A 22,447-nucleotide genomic window follows, 5' to 3' on the forward strand; every position below is an offset into this window, starting at 1 on the left:
TAGAATTAAAAAGGATTATAAATTATATCAGGAACCACGGTATACAAGTAGATTAGGTAACTTAGATGAAATGGACTAATTTCTAAGAAAGGAAATCAGTGAAACTAACCCAAAGAAACAATTTCAACAGACCCTATAAAACTGACTTAGTAATCATAAACTTCCCTCAAAGAAAAGCCCAGTCCCAGATATTCTCACTGCCAAATTATTCCAATTAAAAAAAAAATTAATACCATTTCTTCAAAAAGTCTTCAATAAACAGAAAAGGGGAACACTTCCAAACTCAATATGCTCTCTTGCTCTCTCTCATATAAATAAATCTTTAAAAAAGAAAAAGAGTATGTAAATAAGAGGGAAAACATGCTCTGTTCATTACTGAAAGACTCAATTATGTTAAGACAGCAATATTCTCCAAACTGATAAAGATTCAGCACAAGCCCTCACAGAATCCCAGCTGACTTCTTTGTAAAAATTGACAATTAAATTCATATGAAATTTTAAGGATCCCAGAATAGCCAAAACAATCTTGAAAAAGAAGAACAGGGCAGCCTGGGTGGCTCAGCAGTTTAGCGCCACCTTCAGTCCAGGGCGTGATCCTGGAGATCCAGGACTGAGTCCCACGTCAGACTCCCTGCATGGAACCTGCTTTTCCCACTGCCTGTGTGTCTGCCTCTCTCTCTCTCTCTCTGTCTCTCATTAATAAATTAATTAAATTAATTAAATTAATTAAATTAAATTAATTAAATTAATTAAATTAAATAAATTAAATTAAATTAAATTAAAATAAAGAAGAACAAAGTTGGAGAACTCAGAAGTCTTTGTTTTTTTTTTTTTTTTTAATTTATTTATGATAGTCACACACACAGAGAGAGAGAGGCAGAGACACAGGCAGAGGGAGAAGCAGGCTCCATGCATCGGGAGCCCGACGTGGGATTCGATCCCGGGTCTCCAGGATCGCGCCCTGGGCCAAAGGCAGGCGCCAAACCGCTGCGCCACCCAGGGATCCCGTCTTTGTTTTTTTTTAAACTTAACTACAAAGATATGGTAAATTGAAGACCATATGGTATTGGCATTGGGATAGACACAGAGGTCAATGGAATGGAACTGAGAGTATAGAAATAAATCTATGTGCCTATGATCTTCTGAATTTTGATAAGGATGACAGGATCATTTAATGAGGAAGTAATTTTCCAATAGCGAGGGCTAGGATAAGAATGAAGCTGGATCCTTACCTTATACCATGTACAAAAATTAACTGAAAATGATCAGGGGCCTAAATATAATAGCTAAAACTATAAAACTCTTAGAAGAAAACACAGAGGTAAAGCTTCATGACCTTGATGTTGGCACTAATTTTTTATATGACATCAAAATCATGAATAACAAGAAAAAAAATTAATTGGATTACCTCAAAATTAAAAACTTTTGTGCTTCAAAGGACACTATCAAGAAAAGTGAATATAATCCACAAAATGGGAGATAAATATCTGGAAATCAAATATCATAAAGAACTCATATAACTTAGTAATAAAATGACAACTCAATTTGAACGTGGGCAAAAGAATTGAAGATATTTCTCCAAAAATATACAAATAGCCAATAAGCACATAAAAAGATCCTTGGTAATATGAGTCACCAGGGAAATACAAATCAAGACCACAATGAGATACCACTATACACCAAGTGTAATTAAAAAGTCAGAATTAAGTGTTGGTGAGGATGTGAAGATATTCAAAACCGTCATACATTGCCAATGTGAATGTGAAATGGTGCAGCCACTTTAGAAAACAACCTGGTAGTTCTTTAAATGGTTATACAGTATCCATGGGACCCAGCAATTTCACTCCCAAGAGAAATGAAAACATATGTCCACACAAAAACTCAGCTATGGAGGTTTATAGGGGCATTATTCATATAGTCCAGAGGAAGAAACAGTCCAAATGCCTATCAAATTATGAATGGATAAACAAAATGTAGTGTATCTGTACAATGGAATGCTATTTAATCATAAAAAGGAACGAAGTGCTGAAATGCACTACAACATGCTTAAACCCTGAAAACATGCTAAGAAGCCAGTCCCAAAATACCATATTATGATTCAATTTTATGAAATTTTCAGAATACGCAAAAATATAGAGAGTAGATAAATAGCTGTTTAGGACTGAGGGAGGGTATGAGAGGACAGGGTGGAATGACAAAGATTTCTTTTTCCTTTTCAGGGGATGAAAATGTTCTCTAAAATCGACTGTGGTGAAAGTGAATTTACTAAAAGTCACTGGGTAAACAGTACAGTATGTTAATACTATCTCAATAAGACTTGAAAAAAGAAACACACAAGAAATGTAAAACCTGCAGTGATAGAAATATATAGCACTTCAGTACATTACAGGTAAGAAAAATTTTGCCCTAGCAATATTCTCTTAGATATAGACAAGTTATGGAATGCATAAACTGGGAAAGGCTTTTTCATCATGGGTTATAGAAGTATGAATGGAACCACAACATTAAGTATTTACGGCCACATTCTTTATCATACATGAAAAACAGAACTTAACAGGCATCAGCTTAAATAAAGACTATCCTTTCAAGTTCTTCTCAAGGAAGATCATACCTGTTACTAGTAATAATTCCTAAAGAAGATAATGTGTGTCTTTGGAAGGGAGAAGAGGTAGGCAAGCATTTTAATAGTTTTCTCATGGCTGAAGGTGATGAAATACAAAATATAAAAAGGCCTGTAAGTCATATCTGAGTTCTAGTCATGGCTCAAATGAGTAATACCCATGTGATCTTTGTCAAATTTCAGCCTTGACAAAGATTGAAATTCTTCAATTCACTGTGTATTTTTTAAAATGCGGGGGGGATGAGGGGAGGCAGCATGAGAGAGGCAGACTTTATCCAGTTTAATAATGTTGGCTCAATACAGCCAACTTTTCAAATAACCAAGCTTGAAATCTTATCATCACTAAAACTACCCCCCCACCTTCTCACACAAGACTGTCCATTCTTAGTTCCTCAGTCTCCTCCACCTGAACCCTTATTCTACTACCATCTTCCTTCTGACTCCAAAAATAAGTCTCCTTAATTAACAAACTTGCATCTACTGTGCTATCTCTTTCAATATCTTCCAAAACTGTCAAAACAATAACTTCTGATCGGATCAATACCTCCCTCAAAAATAAACAGATTAAAAAAACAAACAACCAAACTAAACCCAAGCAAACCAAACAACCAATCTTCAAACACCTACCTTTCAAATGTTTACATCCAGATCGAATATATTCATATTTGTATTTTAACCATTTTCTGTGATTAACTTTAATACTTCTAAAAGATTTCACTCTACCTGAAATGTTCTGGGCCTGCTACATATCATTGCTTCTCCAGCAGTAAATATCCATCAAATGAATGCTACTCACTCTCCAAGTTTCCTTTAAAAATTTTAAATTATCTTCCTAATTAGATGCCATCTCTAATAGCTCAGACATAATTTCTTCCTATGCGCTCCAAATGCACTTTACTTTTATCTTTACTCAAGTATTTATACTTATTTGAGTATAAAATACTCAAGTATTTATACTATTCTGCCTTTTATTTTCATTATCTGCTTTCTGCTATTCACCAAATGAGTAAACACAAAGATTTTGTGTCTGCGGTCAGTGAATGCTTATTAAATTGGGATCAAATGAGGCAACAAATGTGACAATACTTAAAAAACAAATCTTAAAAATATTACTAATGAAGATGGTAATTTATCAAAATGGTAATAACAAACTATCCTTAAGAAGTTCTTCAGTGGAATTAATCGCCGATCATTCACAAAAGTACCCATCACAAACCTATGAACTTTTTTTTTAAGATTTTATTTATTTCTTTGAGAGAGAGCACAAGAGGAGGGGAGGGGCAGAGGGAAGCAGGCTCTCCACCAAGCAGGAAGCCCTGATGAGGGGCTCGATCCCAGACATGAGGTGAAGGAAAGACACTTAACCAAATTAGTCACCCAGGCATCCCTAAACCTAAGGACTTAATTGTTTCTCCCAAAAAATGACTTCCGTATTTCTAAATTCATTTACATATTTCAGGAGTGATTTCCAATTCCAAAATTTAATTTCTATTTGCTCTATACCTAGGTGGGGCAGAGAAGTTAATGATGGCAAAAGCATGAGATGGTCAACCTTAAGAGAAAGCACGTATCATCTTATGCAAACTATTCTTTTTTTTCTTTTTTAAGGACGCTCCATACCCGATGTGGGACCTGAACTCACGACCCCAAGATCAAGACCTGAACTGATATCAAGAGTCAGGTATCCAATAAACTGATCCAAGTTCCTGTAACTTACGTGCCCTACAAACTATTTATTTTTAAAGATAAAGAAAAATAGGGGCGCCTGGCAGGCTTAGTCATTTAAGTGCCTGCCTTTGGCTCAGTTCATTATCCCAGGGTCCTGGGATCAAGCCCCATGTTGGGCTTCCTGCTTAGCGGGGAACCTGCTTCTCCCTCTCCCTGCCACTCCCCCTACTTGTGCTCTCTTTCTCTAATAAATAAATCTTTAAAAAGAAGACAAAATAAACATGGAGATAAAAAATGTTGCCTGAGGTCACATATTGGGAGACACAGAAAATATAACAGGATGGCTAACTTAATTTCAAGATAGCAGTCATCTAACAAAGTAACAAATGACCAAAGCCAATTTTATTGTTTTCCCTTAGAATAAGTAAAACTGACTAGCTCTTTTTAATACCTATTCTTCAACTTTCTATTATAATCCTAAATTAAAATTTGAATTTTCTGTATCAGAAGCTTATTTTTTCTTATATTCAATTTAAAGAGTAAAATTAAAAAGTATTGATGAATTCAAACAAGACATATAAACTGTCACGAAAATAAAATTTGCTGTTGTTCGGAAAATAACAGCACTTTATTTATGTATTTATTGAATAACAGCACTTTAAAGACAAAACTTAAGATTATTCAAAAACGTAATTATGGCAAAATTAATTATAGCTTCTCTTAAATGTAACACTATTTCTACTTTGATCAATTTCATGAGTCTGAAAAAAACTTTTCACTAGAAATTTATATATGATTCTACCTTAAGGGCAATAGTTTACCTTAACATTTGACTTTTTTGAGAAATTCACCACTACTCCCCAGCCAAAATCATCTCCTTCATTCTTTACCTAAAAAAAAAAAAAAAAAAAAAAAAGGAAGTAAATAAAAACATTTATGTTCAAAAGCAATTTTAGACTTCCATGTCCACATTACGGGCTAATAAAACTTTGAGTTTTCCTGGTAAAATATTTTTGAAAGATTGCTGTTAAACTTAAGGAAAAACATATTAATCCTCAAGAAAAAAATCACCATCAAATTTCATAGGCCGCTAAAACAGCAACAATAGGAACATGTCAGTTGCCAAACAAATTTCTAAAATATGTATTTGTTCTGAAACTGAGATCTTTTATATTTTATAATTCATCCAGGACTTAAAACTGCATACAAATGAAAATCAGTGGAGATTAAAAGGCCTTCACACAGGATCCCACCCCCATTCAATACCATGTGAATGGTATAAAACAATATAGTTAATGTAGAGCAACAATTAGAAGAATCTTTATCCAAAAACGACATACCTTTACCAAACGACCTGGTTGTAGAAATGGTAAGCAGTATTTTGGTTTGTGAATATATTCTTCAATTTCTTTACCCAGTTTGGCAAGCTGCTGTCTAATCTTATAATAGATGACGACACTTTCCTCATTTGGTATTACTATTTTATTATATTGTTCTTCTGAGTTTTTTACTTCTGTAAATACATGTAAAATATTTTTAAAATAATTTACGTAAATTATACCAAGATACATCTGTTTTTCTACTATAAACATAGGAAACAAAGTCAGCTTGCATACATTAGAAGTTTTATGGAAAAACTTCAGATATAACTGCAAGTCATTCTGAGCATTTTCTTTCTATATTTAAGGTTCATTAAATTCCTCCAACTCATTAATTGTGAATCTTCAAATTGAGTCTGAATTGGCCGTGATTATGGTAAGTTGTTTTTTTCCTAGGATGTGGGAGAGGGGGTTATCTATAAGAATTCTAGGCCTACACTGTTCAACACAGCACTGTCCTATAAAACTTTTTGTAATGGTAGAAGAGTGCTAGATCTTTTTTTTTCTAATATAGTGCCAGGAGACACCAGCCATATATGGCTATTTAAATTAAAATTTATGAAAATTAAATAAAATTAAATATTTAGTTCCTCAATAGCACCAGAACCATTTCAAATACTCAAATGCCGTATGTGGTTTCTGACCTCCGTACTTGAAGGGCACAGACATAGAACATTTCTATCACTGCAGAAAGTCCCACTAGACAGAACTATTTGGGGCCTTTCAAGTAATACATTGCTTTAACTTTCTGCAAGAATCCAGTTTGCTATTGTCATAACAACTTCTACCACCATCAGAGTCGAGATCACTAAAACTGAGGACCAGCAATTCAATCACAGTTCTTTCTCTACTCAGTCAGTAGCCAAAACACAGGCCCTTTTCCCCAATTGTTCTTAGCTAATCTAACCGTTCTTAGCTAATCTATACCATTTCCTGCTCCAGTTCTTGCGTCTACTGCTGACTTCCCTTCCTCACTCATTTCATTATGCCTCCATCCCATTGTGAACAAGCACAATTTCAAATAAGGTTAAATACACAAAACTTAAAACTCACTGTAAATACATTTAGTACATTTACAACATAGGCAAATATTAGCATCACCTAGTTCTAGAGTATTTTCACTGCTCCAAAAGGAAATTCCATATCCATTGAGCAAACACACTCTTCATTCACTCCTCCCCACAACCTCTGACATCCTGTCTACTTTTTGTTTGCATGGATTTATCTATTCTAGATTTCTCATATATGTGCAGTCACACTATACGTGGCCTTTTGTTTGGCTTCCTTCACTAGCATGTTTTCAAGGTTCATCCATGTTACAGTACAGCATGTATCAGTACTTAACTTCTTTTTATGTCTAAATATTATTCCACTATATAAGTACACCATTTTAGTGATCTGTTTACCAGATGGTGGTCATTTGGATTATTTCTACCTTTTAGCGACTGTAAATAGTGCTGTTATGAATATTCATGCACAAGTTTTTGTTTGAAAATATTTCTTTTATTATATCCCCAGGAGTGGAACTATTGGGTCTTATGGTAATTCTGTATTTAACTTTCTAGGAAGTGCTGAACTATCTTCCACAATGACAATATCATATTGTTAATATCTTAAAAACAAAGCCAAAAACCTATCCTTATTTAGTGTGAAGTGGTATTTCTATGTCGTTATGAATGGCACTTCCCTAATAACTAATGTTGAGCATGTTTTCATATGATTGTTTACTGGCTAACAGTTTATCTTCTTTGGAGAAAAAAAAAATCTATTCAAATACTTTGCCCAAAAAACAAAAACAAATACTTTGCCCATTTAAAAATCAGATGATTTGATTTGTCTTTTTATTTTTGAATTATAAGAGTTCTTTATATATTCTGGAAAATAGACCTGTATCAGATATATGTTCTACAATTTTTTTCTCCCATTCTGTGGGCTTTTTATTTCCTGTTGGTGTCTACTAGGTACAAAAGCTTCCAATTTTGATTAAATCAAATTTATGAATTTTCTTTTGTGACTTGTACTTTTGGTGTCTTATTTAAGAAACCACTGCTAAATCCAAGGTTATAGGGATTTATACCTATGTTTTCTTCTAAGAGTTTTGTCTTCAGTTCCTGTATTTATGGCTTTCACTCAATCTCAGTTAATTATTGTATATGGTAAGAGTCCAATTTCATTCTTTTACATATGACTATTCCACTGCTCCAAGAGCGTGTGTTGAAAATCAACTGACCACACATGTATGAGTTTACCACTTCAAGACTTTCAATTCTATTCAACTGGTTAAACTCCTCTATTTAATCTGCATTTTTTTCGTTTCTTTATCCACAAAATGAAGATAACAAGAGTGCCCTCTATGGAACTATGAAAGAATAAAAGTGAAGTTTAAAAAGTAATCTATTGGTTGCTAGAATACACTATTTTTACAGATAAGAGGAAAAAACCGAAAGGTTGGTACACTACTGTGCATACTATTTCTCTTGGTTATTCAGTCACTAAACCAGACTAACTGCTGCCTATGTGTGTATAATTACCCTACTCATGCATGACCTCGTGCTAACTGCTTAGGAATATTTTAAGTTTAATTCTTTTTATTTGAAGTATAGGGGTGCCTGAGTGGCTCAGTTGGTTAAGTGTCTGCAGTTGGCTGAGGTCATGATCCTGCAGTTCTTGGGATCCAGCACCAAAGTGGGCTCCCTGCTCGGCAGGGAGCCTGCTTCTCCCACTCCCTCTGCTCCTGCTCTCACACACTCTAATGCACATACAAACAAATAAATAATTTAAAAATAAATAAACAAAATAAAGTATTAAACTGGCTTGGTGCACCCAGAGGGCTCAGTTGGTTAAGTGTCTGACTCTTGGTTTTGGCTCAGATCATGACTGATCTTCAGTGTGGTGGGTATGAGCCCCGAGCTGGGGGCTCTGTGCTTAATGTGGAGTCTGCTTGTCCTTCTCCCTCTGCTCCTCTCCTGCTATCTCAAATAAATAAATAAAATCTTAAGAAAAATATATTAAGCTGGCTTATAACCTTATGTGTTTCAATGACAGCATCTGAAATTTCTACATGAGGTAAAATTAACTTCCTTTTTACTATTAAACATTAAAATACCTTAATTTATATCCAAATCTACAACGTACTTAAATCTTGTGGATACTATTGTTAAAAATTCTATTATTATATTCAGTGTTTTTTTTTTTGCAAGAGAAAGAGATTGATAGCCTCTTTAAAAACTTAGTTCTTTGGGACACCTGAGTGGCTCACTAAGTGTCCAACTCTTGGTTTTGGCTCAGGTTGTGATTTCATGGCCACTGGGATCAAGCCCTGCATCCAGCTCCACACTGTGTTGAGTCTACTTGAGATTCTCTCCTCCTCTCCCTCCGCCCCTCCCGCTTGTGCTTGCTCTTTGAAATAAATACATTCAAAAGTTTCTTGACAAAGAATCATTTCTTTCTCTTTGCTAAGGTCGTAGGTATTCACCAAGACAAATGGCATCACACAATTTCACAATAACAAATATAATCTGAAGTTATACATTTGCCATTAATTTTATAAGGTGCATTTAAAAAATTTAACAGCTGTGCTCATAGTATTTAAATACAGGTAAGTCTTAAAACTAGCCAGCTCAAGTTTTCTTTAATCAATGTTTTGTCATCCTGTTTTCTTTTTTTAGTCAGAAAAGTTACTTCATCTATTTTCACCATATTAAAAAAGAGATGGGGATCCCTGGGTGGCGCAGCGGTTTGGCGCCTGCCTTTGGCCCAGGGCGCGATCCTGGAGACCCGGGATCGAATCCCACGTCGGGCTCCCGGTGCATGGAGCCTGCTTCTCCCTCTGCCTGTGTCTCTGCCTCTCTCTCTCTCTCTCTGTGCGACTATCATAAATAAATAAAAATTTAAAAAAAAAAAAAAAAAAAAAAAAAGAGATGATCTATGACTTAATAAAAATAGCTTAGCTCAGCAGCAGGAGTCCAAGACTCTAATCTCAATTCTGCCAGCAATCAAATGTATAACCACAGATACTGACTTAACTTCCCGTAGGCCTTTATTTTTTTATTATTTTTTTCAGTCTTCACACCTTTTTTACTGGAAGGCCATGTACTTTCTGAACTTTAGAAAGCATCATCATATTAGGAGCTAGAAATTCTAAAAAGGCTGAACTCAAATCCCACTGAAGCATTAAATTTCCTTAATCGTTTATAAACTTAAGCTGTGGCATTTTTTTATAATGAGAAAACAATACAAGGCCAAGACTAATATACACATCCTTCTTACAGGTCAAATTTTAGTATATCCGGCTTTTTGTTATATATCATGATTCATGAACATGAGCTATCATGTAATATGCCTACAACAATAAATTTTATCAAATTTGAACCAATTACAGAAAGGTGTACTAATAGGGTTTTCTTACTTTCATTTTAAAATGTTCTCATTGGTCGTAATGACCAGATCACAGTTCTTACTTTATGTAAAAATCAAGATATGGCTAACCAGAAAATAAACAGTAGCCTAGGCAGCCAATAAGGCAGTGATTGTGCTATTTACTCTACTAGCTAAGAAGACTTTGATAGAATAATTTTATACTTACTCTCTACTACTCCTGGAATTGCTCTATAATGCTGAAACTGGTAAAAGGATTTTTCCAACATGTACTCAGGATTAATTTCTTCTACACGTAGTAAATTCAAAACCATGTTGTAGGTCAAATGAAAAGCACTATTTAGAGGATCAGCTGAGCCCTACAAGGAAAAAAAAAAGTCAATGTTGGGATTTTTCAAATATGATTTACATAGATACTTAAAAAACTGCTTAATAATTTAATCCATTTAAGGAATATTATAGAAATGTATTAAGTTATTTCCTTTAAATGACCAATACAAAGTGATAAATAGTTGATCTTTGGGAAATTGTAATGGGGGAAAAAATCCACTAAGTAGGAATAGTACTAGTTAAAATACTGTTTACCAAGTATGTTTAGCTCTCTGCCTTCTAGGCACTTGATAAGATTACACTTTCTCACCCGTGGTGGGTGGAGCAAACAAACTGTTAATGATGGGCCACTTTCTGGCCAAGTATTTAATTGTTGGTGTGAAAAGCAGTCTTTTTCCCTCTGGCATAGTGACTGTTAATGTTCAAGGTGTGGTTCCTCCATCATCTTGCATCCCTAAACAATGATAAGCAGAACCTTCTTTATAAACCTGCACTGAACAAGAGAAATAAACCTTTAAATAACTTAAATTTAGGGATTTTTACTGTACATAACCTAGCTTGTGCTGACAGACTATACTAAATTCACCTCAGAACGATATCCAGATAAAAATTAGCACCTTAAAACTCAGCTGTCTGGAGTGATATGAAAAGTTAAGTGTTCCTCTTCCTCAACTTACAGACCATTCTTTATCTACATTTTCATAATTCTTCTTTCTCCTAACTGTGACTGTTACCAAAGAAGGGCAAAACTAAGGGCTAGGCAGAATAAAATATTTATCTACACAGAGTGACCTTAACTCACTAAAAGTCTCTACCAAAAATAATTCTTTGAGATCTAAAATTTTCTTTCAGCAATGTTTCTTCAGAAATATTTTTTTAGGGATGCCTGGGTGGGTCAGTGGTTGAGTGTCTGCCTTCAGCTCAGGGCGTGATCCCAGGGACCTGGGGTCGAGTCCCACATCGCACTCCCTGCACGGAGCCTGCTTCTCCCTCTGCCAATGACTCTTCCTCTCTGTGTCTCTCACGAATAAATAAATAAAATCTTGAAAAACAATTTTTTTTCAAGATTCTTTTAGAGAGAGAGAGAAAGAGACAGAGATAGAGAATGTACGAGCAGGGAGAGGGAGAAGCAGGCTCAAAACGTGGGCCTCAATCCCATCATTCTGGGATCATGACCTGAGCAGAAGGCAGACACTTAACCAACTGAGCCATTCCCACCCAGGAGCCCCCAGAAATATATTTTTAAATGTAAATACTTAAGAATGAAAATGGTTTTGTAGTTACACATAGTGAGAAAGGACTTCAATTACTCCACTCTGACCTCAAACTTTCTGATCAATTAATGTTCTTCTTTCCAGCATATCTCTTAACTCAGGCAAAAGACGCTATAGGCAAAGCATCCCCTGGTGGAAACTGAAACCACCCCCTCAAGGACTTCCTTGAGCGAGAAAGACTCTGCCCAGGACTAAGCCCAAGAAGATGAACAACTTGATCTGTAACCACCCCCTCCCCACCCACCGCATGTACCCAGGAAACTTTGTCCCACATTTTCCTTATATAAACTTGTGAAGTACTTTCGGCATTTTGGAGACAGTCTTTGAAATGCTGGTCCGCTGTCTTCCTGGTACTGGCTTGCCTGAAATAAATTGCCTTTTTGTTTCACTACCACTTGTTTCTCTTTAAATTTTGCCTGAGGTGAGTAGCTAAACCTGCTGTTTGGGACCCCCTGGACCCAGGTGCTTTTGCATCTCTATGCCCCAGGTACAATAGGAGAATAATCAAATTCTGGGGAGAAGTGAATTCACTTTAGAAGTGAAATGTCACATAGCATGCTATGTATTTCTAAATGGCATAGTAAAACACATAAATACTTTTAGGGTACAAGGGCTCTTAAATTGAGGTCCACAAACCAATGTTATAGCATAATTTTATATGTATGCATATAGGATTTTATGAGAAGCATAGTTTTCACCACAGCCTTAAATGAAAAGTATTCCTTAACTCCTGAAATATTAAGAGCCATTTGACCTAGGGGCATAGTTTTAATAAGTCCCTAATAATAAGTACCTTGATGTTTATGAACTTTCCTTGAAACTAAGGCCAAGGGCTCAGTGGTTGAGTGTCCGCCTTTGGCTCAGGTTGTGATCCCGGGATCCTGGGACTTGTCCCACATCAGGCTTCCTGCAGGAAGCCTCCTTCTCCCTCGGCCTATGTCTCTGCCTCTCTCTGTCTCTCATGAATAAATAAATACAATCTTTAAAAAAAGGAAAGAAAGAAAAATAGGACCAAAGGGAGATGTGAAATTAATACAAAAACCAAATTCTTGGAGGAGAGAGGAATTTAAAGACAACTTTAGCTATTTTACCATTTTGCAAACAGACATGGCCCTTACTTTTCTATTTTTTTTTTTTAAGAGTTTATTTATTCATGAGAGACACAGAGAGTGAGTGAGAGAGGCAGAGACACAGGCAGAGGGAGAAGCAGACTCCATGCAGGGAGCCTGACATAGGACTCGATCCTGGGATTCCAGGATCATGCCCTGGGCTGAAGGCAGGATCCAGCCCTTACTTTTCTGTTATTTTTTTTCTATCTTCTCTCACAAATTTGGGGCTTCAATATTACCAATGTTTATTTCTAAGTGCAAACTCTGCTTCTGTGGTTTTTTTTTTTTTTTGAGATTTTATTTATTTATTCATGAAAGACACAAAGAGAAGAACATAGGCAGAGGGAGATGCAGGCTCCTCACAGGGAGCCCAATGTGGGACTCGATCCTGGAACTCCAGGATCACGCTCTGAGCCGAAGGCAGACACTCAACAGCTGAGTCACCCAGGCATCCCATACTTCTGTATGCTCAATTGCTCTAGAATACACCTACCAGAATTCTCAGTTACCTGAAACTCAAGTTGGTATTGTGACATTTTATCTAAGTGACCCCAAGATAGTCTACAAGTTAATCTGCTGTATAGGTATAATTATTAAGAGCATCCTCTTCCACTCCTACAGTAATGGAATTTGGCTGATAAATAATATGGTTACATTACCTAAAATGAAATTTATCTCTCTTGCTTTTTCCCATTACTGAGTGTCAGTCACTCTTACAAAGACCGTTAGTAAGATTACTGATTTTGTCACCAGCTAGACCCTAAATTCTGATCTTTACTGCTTATGTGATTATACTCACTGACCTTTGTTCCATATTCTTCCTTAAGCCCTTCCTTCTAGCTGATCTCTTAACTGAGGCAAAAGATTCGCAAGTCATTAAACATCCCATGAGGAAACAGAAACTACCCTTCAAGCAGTAACAACTGCCTTGATGAGGAGCTCAAGACTACCCAGACCAGCTTGAATTCAATCACAAATTCTCATCTGCACATATGAACCAAAGAATGACTGACAGTTACCTTAGCTCATTATAATACTAAAATCCCCACCTAAGAAAGAACGATGACAAGGCTCAATATTCCTCCTAACACTAAATAAAGGGAATCCATTCACCATTGCTCAGGGAATCACAACTCGGGAAGTTACTTCCTGTGACCTCCTTATTTGTTGCGAATAAAATCCTTTGTGTGGCAACTCCACCTGGAGTAATTTCTGTGACTCTGCGAGGAATGAACTCTCAGGATAGTTCAATTATAATTTGATTAATGGTTAATGAAATTAACATTTAAATTCCAATTTCAAAGGTCTTTCTTCTACTTTATCCCCTTTAAAAATTTCAATCAATCCATGGTTGCAGATTATTTCCTCTTATGTATCTTAGATTAGTTCTTTTGTTTCTTTACCTCTGCTATCTCCCTACTTCAAAGTTTCATCAAATCTGATTTAGATAGATCACTACAACTATCATCGTAACTACTCTGGTTTCTATTTCCCTTCCAATTTAATCAACATGCTGCCAGACAACCCAAAATATAATTTCACTGTAATATAATACTCTATTCATCAATAATGACTACCTAAGGACCCTTGTAAATACTGAAATTTAGGTCATACCAAACTGTTAAAGAAATTATTAAAATATTTTAAATGCATGATTAAATGATTTACATGCACAAATATATAAGTGTGTGTGCATGCTCAGATATGAGAAATGTTAAAAAAATAATCTTTAGTCAACAAGCAATGAACACATGTATTCTGTTATCTTTGTAAGACTATTTAACCTAACAGGATAAATGATAGATGTGACAGATCCAAATTTTACAAATGTATATAAAGCATACTAATTAGTTTTACATATAATAACGTGGAATAATCTACACATTTTAGTTCTTATTTGAGAAAATAAATGCTCTATTAAAGTCCTATTAAGAGCAAATCTCACTCACTGTTGCTTAAAAGAAAACAGACCTGACGTTTTAATGATGTATATATTACGTTGTTTTGGCTGCTATTAGTTTATATATTGTATTAAGGGCAAAAGAACAAAGTGCTGGGATCCCTGGGTGGCGCAGCGGTTTAGCGCCTGCCTTTGGCCCAGGGCGCGATCCTGGAGACCCAGGATCGAATCCCACGTCGGGCTCCCGGTGCATGGAGCCTGCTTCTCCCTCTGCCTGTGTCTCTGCCTCTCTCTCTCTCTCTCTGTGGGACTATCATAAATAAAAAAAAAAAAAAAATTAAAAAAAAAAGACCAAAGTGCTGTCACACCAAATTCAGTTTGAGTCAGTAAATGAAAAATCTATTTGCATGAAATACTGAGAAGCAACAGCACATGGTGCTTAGAAGCATGCACTGACACCAAACTGCCTGACTTTAAAATCAGAATTTGCCATTTAACAACAATATGACGTTTGAAAAATTATTTAGCCCCTGTATGTTTTATTCATTTATAGAACTGGGATGGTAATAGCAATCGTTTCAAAGCCCAAGACAAGTTGAATATTCATTTAACTGTTAATTGTTATTTTTCTGAATAAGTTGCCCACAAATTCTTTAATGATAGTAAAATCACCTGAAAAAAAATCCTAGAGGACAAAAAAAATACAACAGTTAGTCTCAATAAATGTGTCCAGAAATCAAGAAACGGAGATACACACATATTTGTTTATATAACTGCAGCACCATCAGCAAGCAGATACTGTATCCTTTTGACAACTCAAACTATATAGCATTCAAAGTGAAAGGTACCACTTTACACTCACTAGGATGATCACTATAAGTTAAAAGGACAGATAATAGGTGTTAGCTAGAATGCAGGGATAGGAGAACCCTCCTATATTGCTGATGAGAATATAAAATGGTATAGCTGCTGAGGAAAAACAGTCTGGTGGGTCCTCAAAAGGTTAAATATGGAATTATGTATGACCTAGCAATTTTACTCACAGGTAATATACCCAAAAGAAATAAAAGCATGTTTACATAAAACTTGTAAAGAACAATCATAGCAGCCAAAACAACGTAAATATACATCCACTGATAGATGGATAAATAGGTTGTAATATAGCCAAAAAGAGCAATATTCATAAAAAAAAGGAGTGAAGTCCTGATACATATTACAAATACAGATAAACCTCAAAAATATTATGCTAAAGAAACCAGATACAAAAGATCACATATTATCTGAATTTATTTATTTTTAAAGATTTTATTTATTTATTCATGAGAGACAGAAAGAGAGAGAGGCAGAGACATAGGCAGAGGTAGAAGAAGGCTTCCAGTGGGGAGCCTGATATGACACTTGATCCCAGAACTCCGGGATCACGCCCTGAGCCAAAGGCAGATACTCAACCACCCAGGAGTCCCATATCTGACTAAATTTATATGAAATGCCTAGAACAGGCAACTCTATAGGGACAAAGAGTAGATTAGTGGTTTGTCTATGGCTTAGGGGAAAGGGAAGAGGTAGGAGGGGAAATAGGGAATGATTATTAATGACAATAAAGTTTCTTTTTGGGCTGATAAAAATGTTCCAAAATTTATTGTTAAGATGATAGCAAAACTCTGTGAATACATTAAAAACCATGAAAATGGGTGAACTGTATGCAATATGAATTATATCTCAATAAAGCTGTTTTTAAAAGTTCACTTAAGAAATGATGGAGAAATTAGAATCCTTGCACACTGATAGAAGGCAAAACGGTATAGCCACTGTGGAAAACAGTAAAAATATTCAATAAAAATTTAAGAAAAAAGAACTACATATGGTCTGGCAATTCTACTCTGGGTATTTATCCAAAAGAATAAAAATCAAGACAATGAACAGATGTTCAGAGAATGAGGAGGGGTATAATGGGGTACTAATCAAAGGTCATAAAGTTTTGATCAAACAAAATAAAAAAGCTCTAGAGATGCTGTATGACCCTGTAGCAATAGACAATAACATTATTTTATAAGTAAATAGAATGAAAAATCTGTACTAAAGAAACTAGATGCTGTTATTAAAATATTACCTCCTACTATTGACAACCTGATTCAACTTTTTCTATTCAGAGCACAAAGAAAGAAAAATAGTGTTTATTATATCTGGCACAATTTGAAGACTAAAAATACAAATTTTCAATCTTGTGTTATTTTCTTTATATGAAGAATTAAAGTTACATGGACACTTAAAAATAGGTTTCTAGGGTGCCTGGGTGGCTCAGTTGATTAATCGTCTGCCTTTGGCTCAGGTCATGATCCCAGGGTTCTAGGATCAAGCCCCATGTCTGGCTCCCTGATCAGCAAGGAATCTGCTTAGTCTGCCTTTCCTTCTGCCCCTCCTCCCACTCATGCTCACTTGAGCCCTCTAATAAATAAATAAAATTTTTTAAAAAAATAGGTTTCCAAGTGTTAATCTTTAAAAATGAAAATAAGACACCATACGATCACTATGAATATATACAGACAAGCTTTGTCTTCACTCACATAAAACATGTATTTTAAAAAACATACACTTTTATTTTTGCTTTAGTATACCAGATGTCCCACAACCATATCTCAAATTCTCCTTGCTGTTCACAAGTCTTTGAAATTGAAAAGAGTCTGTTTCAGAGAGATACTGACCTATGTAGGACTTAACATGTTTTGGAGCTTTAGTTAATGATGTGGCAGTTAATTTTAAAGTTTTAATTGCTAAGTTTCTCATCTTACTAAGAGTTTTTCTAGGAATTTAGTAACTCCTTACTGCTTGGAGAAGGAGAAGAAGAGCAACCAGCCCAAACCTCCCTGAGAAGCTCTCCAAAACAAAACTCTTAAAATAATCCAAAAGATAAATATTAAATAAAATAAACAAGCTAATTTAAAATAAAGCTTAAATACTTGAATTCATTTATGGAGATAATTATGAACCACTAAGAGATAGTATTAGAATGGTAGATTGTAGACCTAATTAAGATATCTGGACATAGGATCCCTGGGTGGATCACTGGTTTTAGCACCTGCCTTCAGCCCAGGGTGTGATCCTGGAGTCCCGGATCGAGTCCCACGTCAGGATCCCTGCATGGAGTCTGCTTCTCCCTCTGCCTATGTCTCTGCCTCTCTCTCTCTGTGTGTGTCTCTCATAAATAAATAAAATCTTTTTAAAAAATTAATAAAATAAAAATAAAAATAAAATAAAAATAAAAAGATACCTAGACTTGCAAAGTTAAGAGAAGGTAACTGCCCAAAACACTGATATCAGTGCCCTACTTCCTGTTCTGATAGGTGAAGAGCAATTTGTTCAGTAGAGAAGGCAGTTATAGAGACTGTCTTAAATTTGGAGGGTAAAGTAAACATTTTTGCCTTCTGTGGGGATCTTTTACATGCCTTCCATTGCATGAGTTACTCTTTACTTATTATAACAGAAAGTAGGGTATAATCGGCACTTTGCTCAGTTATCCTCTTCTACCTTTAAGGCTAGATAGTTTACTAAATTAATTCATCTACTTAGAAAGGTATCTGAATCGACATAACTAATTTCAAAGTGGCTCCTGAAGTATGTTTCTTAAATTGCTGGTGAGAGCACAGCATCTTAACTTGGTTACCTTAAGTAGCTGTTTTCCAATCGTTGGGCTCATCTTTTCATCCACCATAAGAATTACAATTCCTCTATCATCCATTCCCCTCCTTCCAGCCCGACCAGACATCTGAATGTATTCACCAGAGGAAATCTGTGTGAACATAATTAAAAATCCAGAGTTTAGGAGACAACCTAGTGAAAAAAGTATTCTTAAATTTTCATCACAAAATATAAAAGCACAAGTTATATATTCCACAAAAGGAAACATGATTAAAAATATCAACTTTTGGAGCTAAATTTTAGCTCCAAAATGATGGAAAGCACTAAAGTCTAAGAAATCAAAGAAGGACTCAAAGTCTACTAAATATCAATTCTGACTTGATCATAATAGATTTCTTAATTTGCAAAAAGAGATTAGTATAAAATAAACATTTATTTTTAAAGTATCTGAGAGCAACAAAGGCACCAGGAAAAACAACAAAAAAGCTAATCCTAAGAAAGATTTGAAAAGAACATTTCAAAAAGGCAATGCAAAAGAATCTCAGCAGGGCCCAAGGGCATCATTACAGTATAGCACACTATGATTTTTAGGTTTAATAATATGATACTGAATTATCAAGAAAATATTGCTTTCTTAAGTTCAATTACCCACTATGCTCTGCAGTCTTACCGTAGGGTCCTTAGGATGCCAAGAAGCATGTAAAGTCACAAATGACTTATTTACTTATTTTCTTATGGCATCAATTTTCTTTGGAGAATTAAGTAATTTTAAACAGATTATAAAGATATTTTAAACTTACATTATTTTAAATATAAACATGAAACTGTTAGCTGCATTATGAACAGGAATCATATACTACATGAATTAAATTACTAAAAGTTCAATTTTAAAAAGTTACAGGTTATAGAAAATTTTTGAAGACTATGTAAAAGTTTCTAAAGAGAAATGGCACCTGATCATTACTATTTCTCTTTTGTATAGCATCTAATACATTTTAAAATAAAACAAACCAAGAAAAAAATGCTTTGTCTTTACGATCTACCATGAACACTTTTCAGTATTTCTATGATTAGTAATTACTGGCAGAAACTTCTCTAAGTAGAAAAGAATCACCACTTTCAAGGATTAGGTTAACTGCAGTAGCTGACTACTTAAGTTTCTCCCAATGCCAGTTTATCTGAGTCTTTGGCTTGTTCTGGATACTCAAACTAGAAACTTATCTGCTTTTCACCCCTGTGAAGCTCCACTGTCTACCTAGTTAATACCCATGTGCTGCTGTTTCTGTTTTAGGATTGCCTTCTCTAATGAAGCCTTCCATTACCCCTTATATACAAGAGATTTCTTTTCTCTTGCTCTAGTCTGTATATACTTCTCAGAATCCATAACACAGCATTTTATTGCACATCTGCCAACTTTCACCTGCTTTGTTTAACTTTTGAAGTTTTAATTTAGTAACTGTTTCCTGAATGGGTTGGCTCTGGATTAAGAATTTACTTTCTACCCAAATTCACTGTTTTACCCATTGTTCCAACTTTTTCTCCTTCCTTCTTAGAAAGGATATTATGTGTGAACCTGTTAAAACTTCTATTTTAGGGTAGTCCCGGTGGCGCAGCGGTTTAGCGCCGCCTACAACCTAGGGCGTGATCCTGGAGACCCTGGATCGAGTCCCAAGTCAGGCTCTCTGCATGGAGCCTGCTTCTCCCTCTGCCTGTGTCTCTGCCTCCCTCTCTCTCTGTGTCTCTATGAATAAATAAAATCTTTGAAGAAGAAAAAAAAAAACTTCTATTTTAAACCTGAAAGATAAAATAGTGAGCTGCAACTGAAGCCAATATAGATTTGGTGCCTTATACTCTCAATCTTTAAGAAATGAACGTTCCAGATATATTTAAAATGCTTTAAAGCACTCATAAATCATCTGCACACTTATCTCTCATCATGAAACTCTTTCACCAAGGGGGATTTCATTTCTATGTTGGGTTTTTTGTTTTTGTTTTTGGCTAACGGATAGAAACGAAGGATCTGAAGTCTAACCTTGACAAACTTGTTTACGGGTTCAGGTATAAGTTCTTTAGTATTTAGAACTGAAAGTCTCAAAGATTACATAAGCCCAAATCACCTTAGGTAAAACAAGTAAAGATAAAAACTATTCCAACATATTACTTATTTTACTTACCCATCTGAAATCTTTCCCATCAAATTTCCGGGCATTTGTAAATAAAACAGTTCTAGCTGGCATATTAATTCCCATAGCAAAAGTCTCTGTGGCAAATAAGGCCTAAAAAATTGAATAATTATATGATTAAACATGTATTTTATAGAGCTGAGAAACTAGTTTTGTAATTTTCAAGTATAAACAAAAATTAATTTTCAAAATTAATGAGACTGCAAAAATAAGACAACATGCTAGTCTTAGCATGTTGTCTTATTAAAATACTAAAAAATATTTCAGTATTTTATATGTAAAATTACTAAATAATACCTAATGTCCCTTGCATTCCAGAAAATTTCTAATTCAGGAAAAAAAGTCTTTCTTAAATTCCAGTGGTAGTAACTTGAAGAGGATACTACTACTGGTCTAATGTACAAAGCACAAGACTATAGATTACTTTTCTAAACACAAAGTCACATTTCCTGGCTTTCTGACTAATGGTACAATTTTGTAGTCACCCTTAGAATCTCTGAGGGGAGAACAGAATCAGTGACTAAGTACACTTTTAAGACTTTACTAATAAGAACACACAAAAAACTGTGTGGCTTAAGCACACAAAAGTGTGTATTTATATACAAGTAAAGTTACTGAAGTACTTTTAATCTAAATTTTCATGAACAGGGAAGGAGATAAAAACACCTTACTGCAGAATGCTATTCACCTATTAAAAAATGAAAAGATACACATATGACAAACTGGATAATAACATGGGGAGTATAATTTTTTGTTTAAAAACAAGTATTATCTGTATGTTTCCTAGTGGATATTCCTGGGAAGTAAAGGGGAGTGTTTCATTTTTTCCTTTATTTACAATTCCTCTGTTTGACTTTCACCACCACCGAGTATCACTTATAGTTTAAAGAAAAGATTCTTTAAAATGAGCCTCAACAATAATCTAATGAAGGAACATCAACAAGGCTTTATCAGGATGTAGGTGGAAACAGTGACCAATTCATTTTTTTTTTAAAGATTTTATTTATTTATTTATGAGACAGAGAGAGAGAGAGGCACAGACATAGGGAGAGGGAGAAGCAGGCTCCATGCAAGGAGCCTGATGTGGGACTCGATCCTGGACCCCGAGATCATGACCTGAGCCAAAGGCAGATGGTCAACCACTGAACCACCCAGGCACCCCAATAGCAACCAATCTGTGATCTAAAATACCTCAAGTGTATTCTTTAAAGTGACTAATTTCTTTTAATTGTCTAGTCATGGGACACCTGGGTGGCTCAGCGGTTGAGCATCTGCATCTGCCTTCGGCTCAGGGCTTGATCCTAGGATCCAGGATCAAGTCCCACATGGGGCTCCCTATGGGGAGCCTGTTTCTCCCTCTGTGTCTCTCTGCCTCTCTCTTTCTCCGTGTGTGTCTCATGAATAAATAAGTATTAAAAAATAGTCTAGTCAAGTGCTCAGATTCTCATGATACATATCTGAGACATACAGATATGATACATATCTGATTTATATGATACATACAGATATGATACATATCTGATTTTTAAAATTCTAACATGATTTTTAAATATAAAATCATTTATAAATTATATATAGGCTTATGATTCCATTTGGAAGTTGTTTCCAATTTTTAATACCCCATTTCTAGGTAGAGACATCAATATAATCTTTAAAATTAAATTAGATTCTCTGTGATTTAAATTAGCAAACCCTAAAAAACTCTTTTATAAGTCTACCTATCTTCTGTAAATTAGTTGTTTTAATCTGTATATAGTCAGGAGTCCACTCATAGAATCAACTCCACTTCTGAAAATTAAACAAGGATCTTCTGCAAAATTCCACACTATATAGGGTTACCATTTCTTACTTTAATAATAGGAAAGGAAATCAATGATATTTTACCTACAGACCAAAATATCTTAAGTATAACATTATATACAAAAATCAACTTGAGGGGAACCCAGGTGACTCTATCAGTTAAGCGTCCGA

The 22,447-nt window shown here is 35.1% G+C and overlaps 1 protein-coding gene across 1 annotated transcript in view; it reads right to left on the bottom strand.

Annotated features, from left to right (window-relative positions):
* MTREX (Mtr4 exosome RNA helicase) overlaps positions 1 to 22,447 on the bottom strand; it is a 98,684-nt gene that overhangs the window by 42,952 nt on the left and 33,285 nt on the right. The window contains exons 14-18 of the mRNA XM_055332130.1: positions 20,468 to 20,569; positions 18,319 to 18,444; positions 10,253 to 10,403; positions 5,629 to 5,801; positions 5,110 to 5,178 (exon numbers count right to left, since the gene is read on the bottom strand). Of these exons, the coding sequence (XP_055188105.1) occupies positions 5,110 to 5,178; positions 5,629 to 5,801; positions 10,253 to 10,403; positions 18,319 to 18,444; positions 20,468 to 20,569 (621 nt within the window). The remainder of the gene's footprint in view (positions 1 to 5,109; positions 5,179 to 5,628; positions 5,802 to 10,252; positions 10,404 to 18,318; positions 18,445 to 20,467; positions 20,570 to 22,447) is intronic.

This window comes from Nyctereutes procyonoides, unplaced genomic scaffold, assembly GCF_905146905.1.
Source record: "Nyctereutes procyonoides isolate TBG_1078 unplaced genomic scaffold, NYPRO_anot_genome, whole genome shotgun sequence".
NCBI classification, from domain to species: Eukaryota; Metazoa; Chordata; class Mammalia; order Carnivora; family Canidae; genus Nyctereutes; species Nyctereutes procyonoides.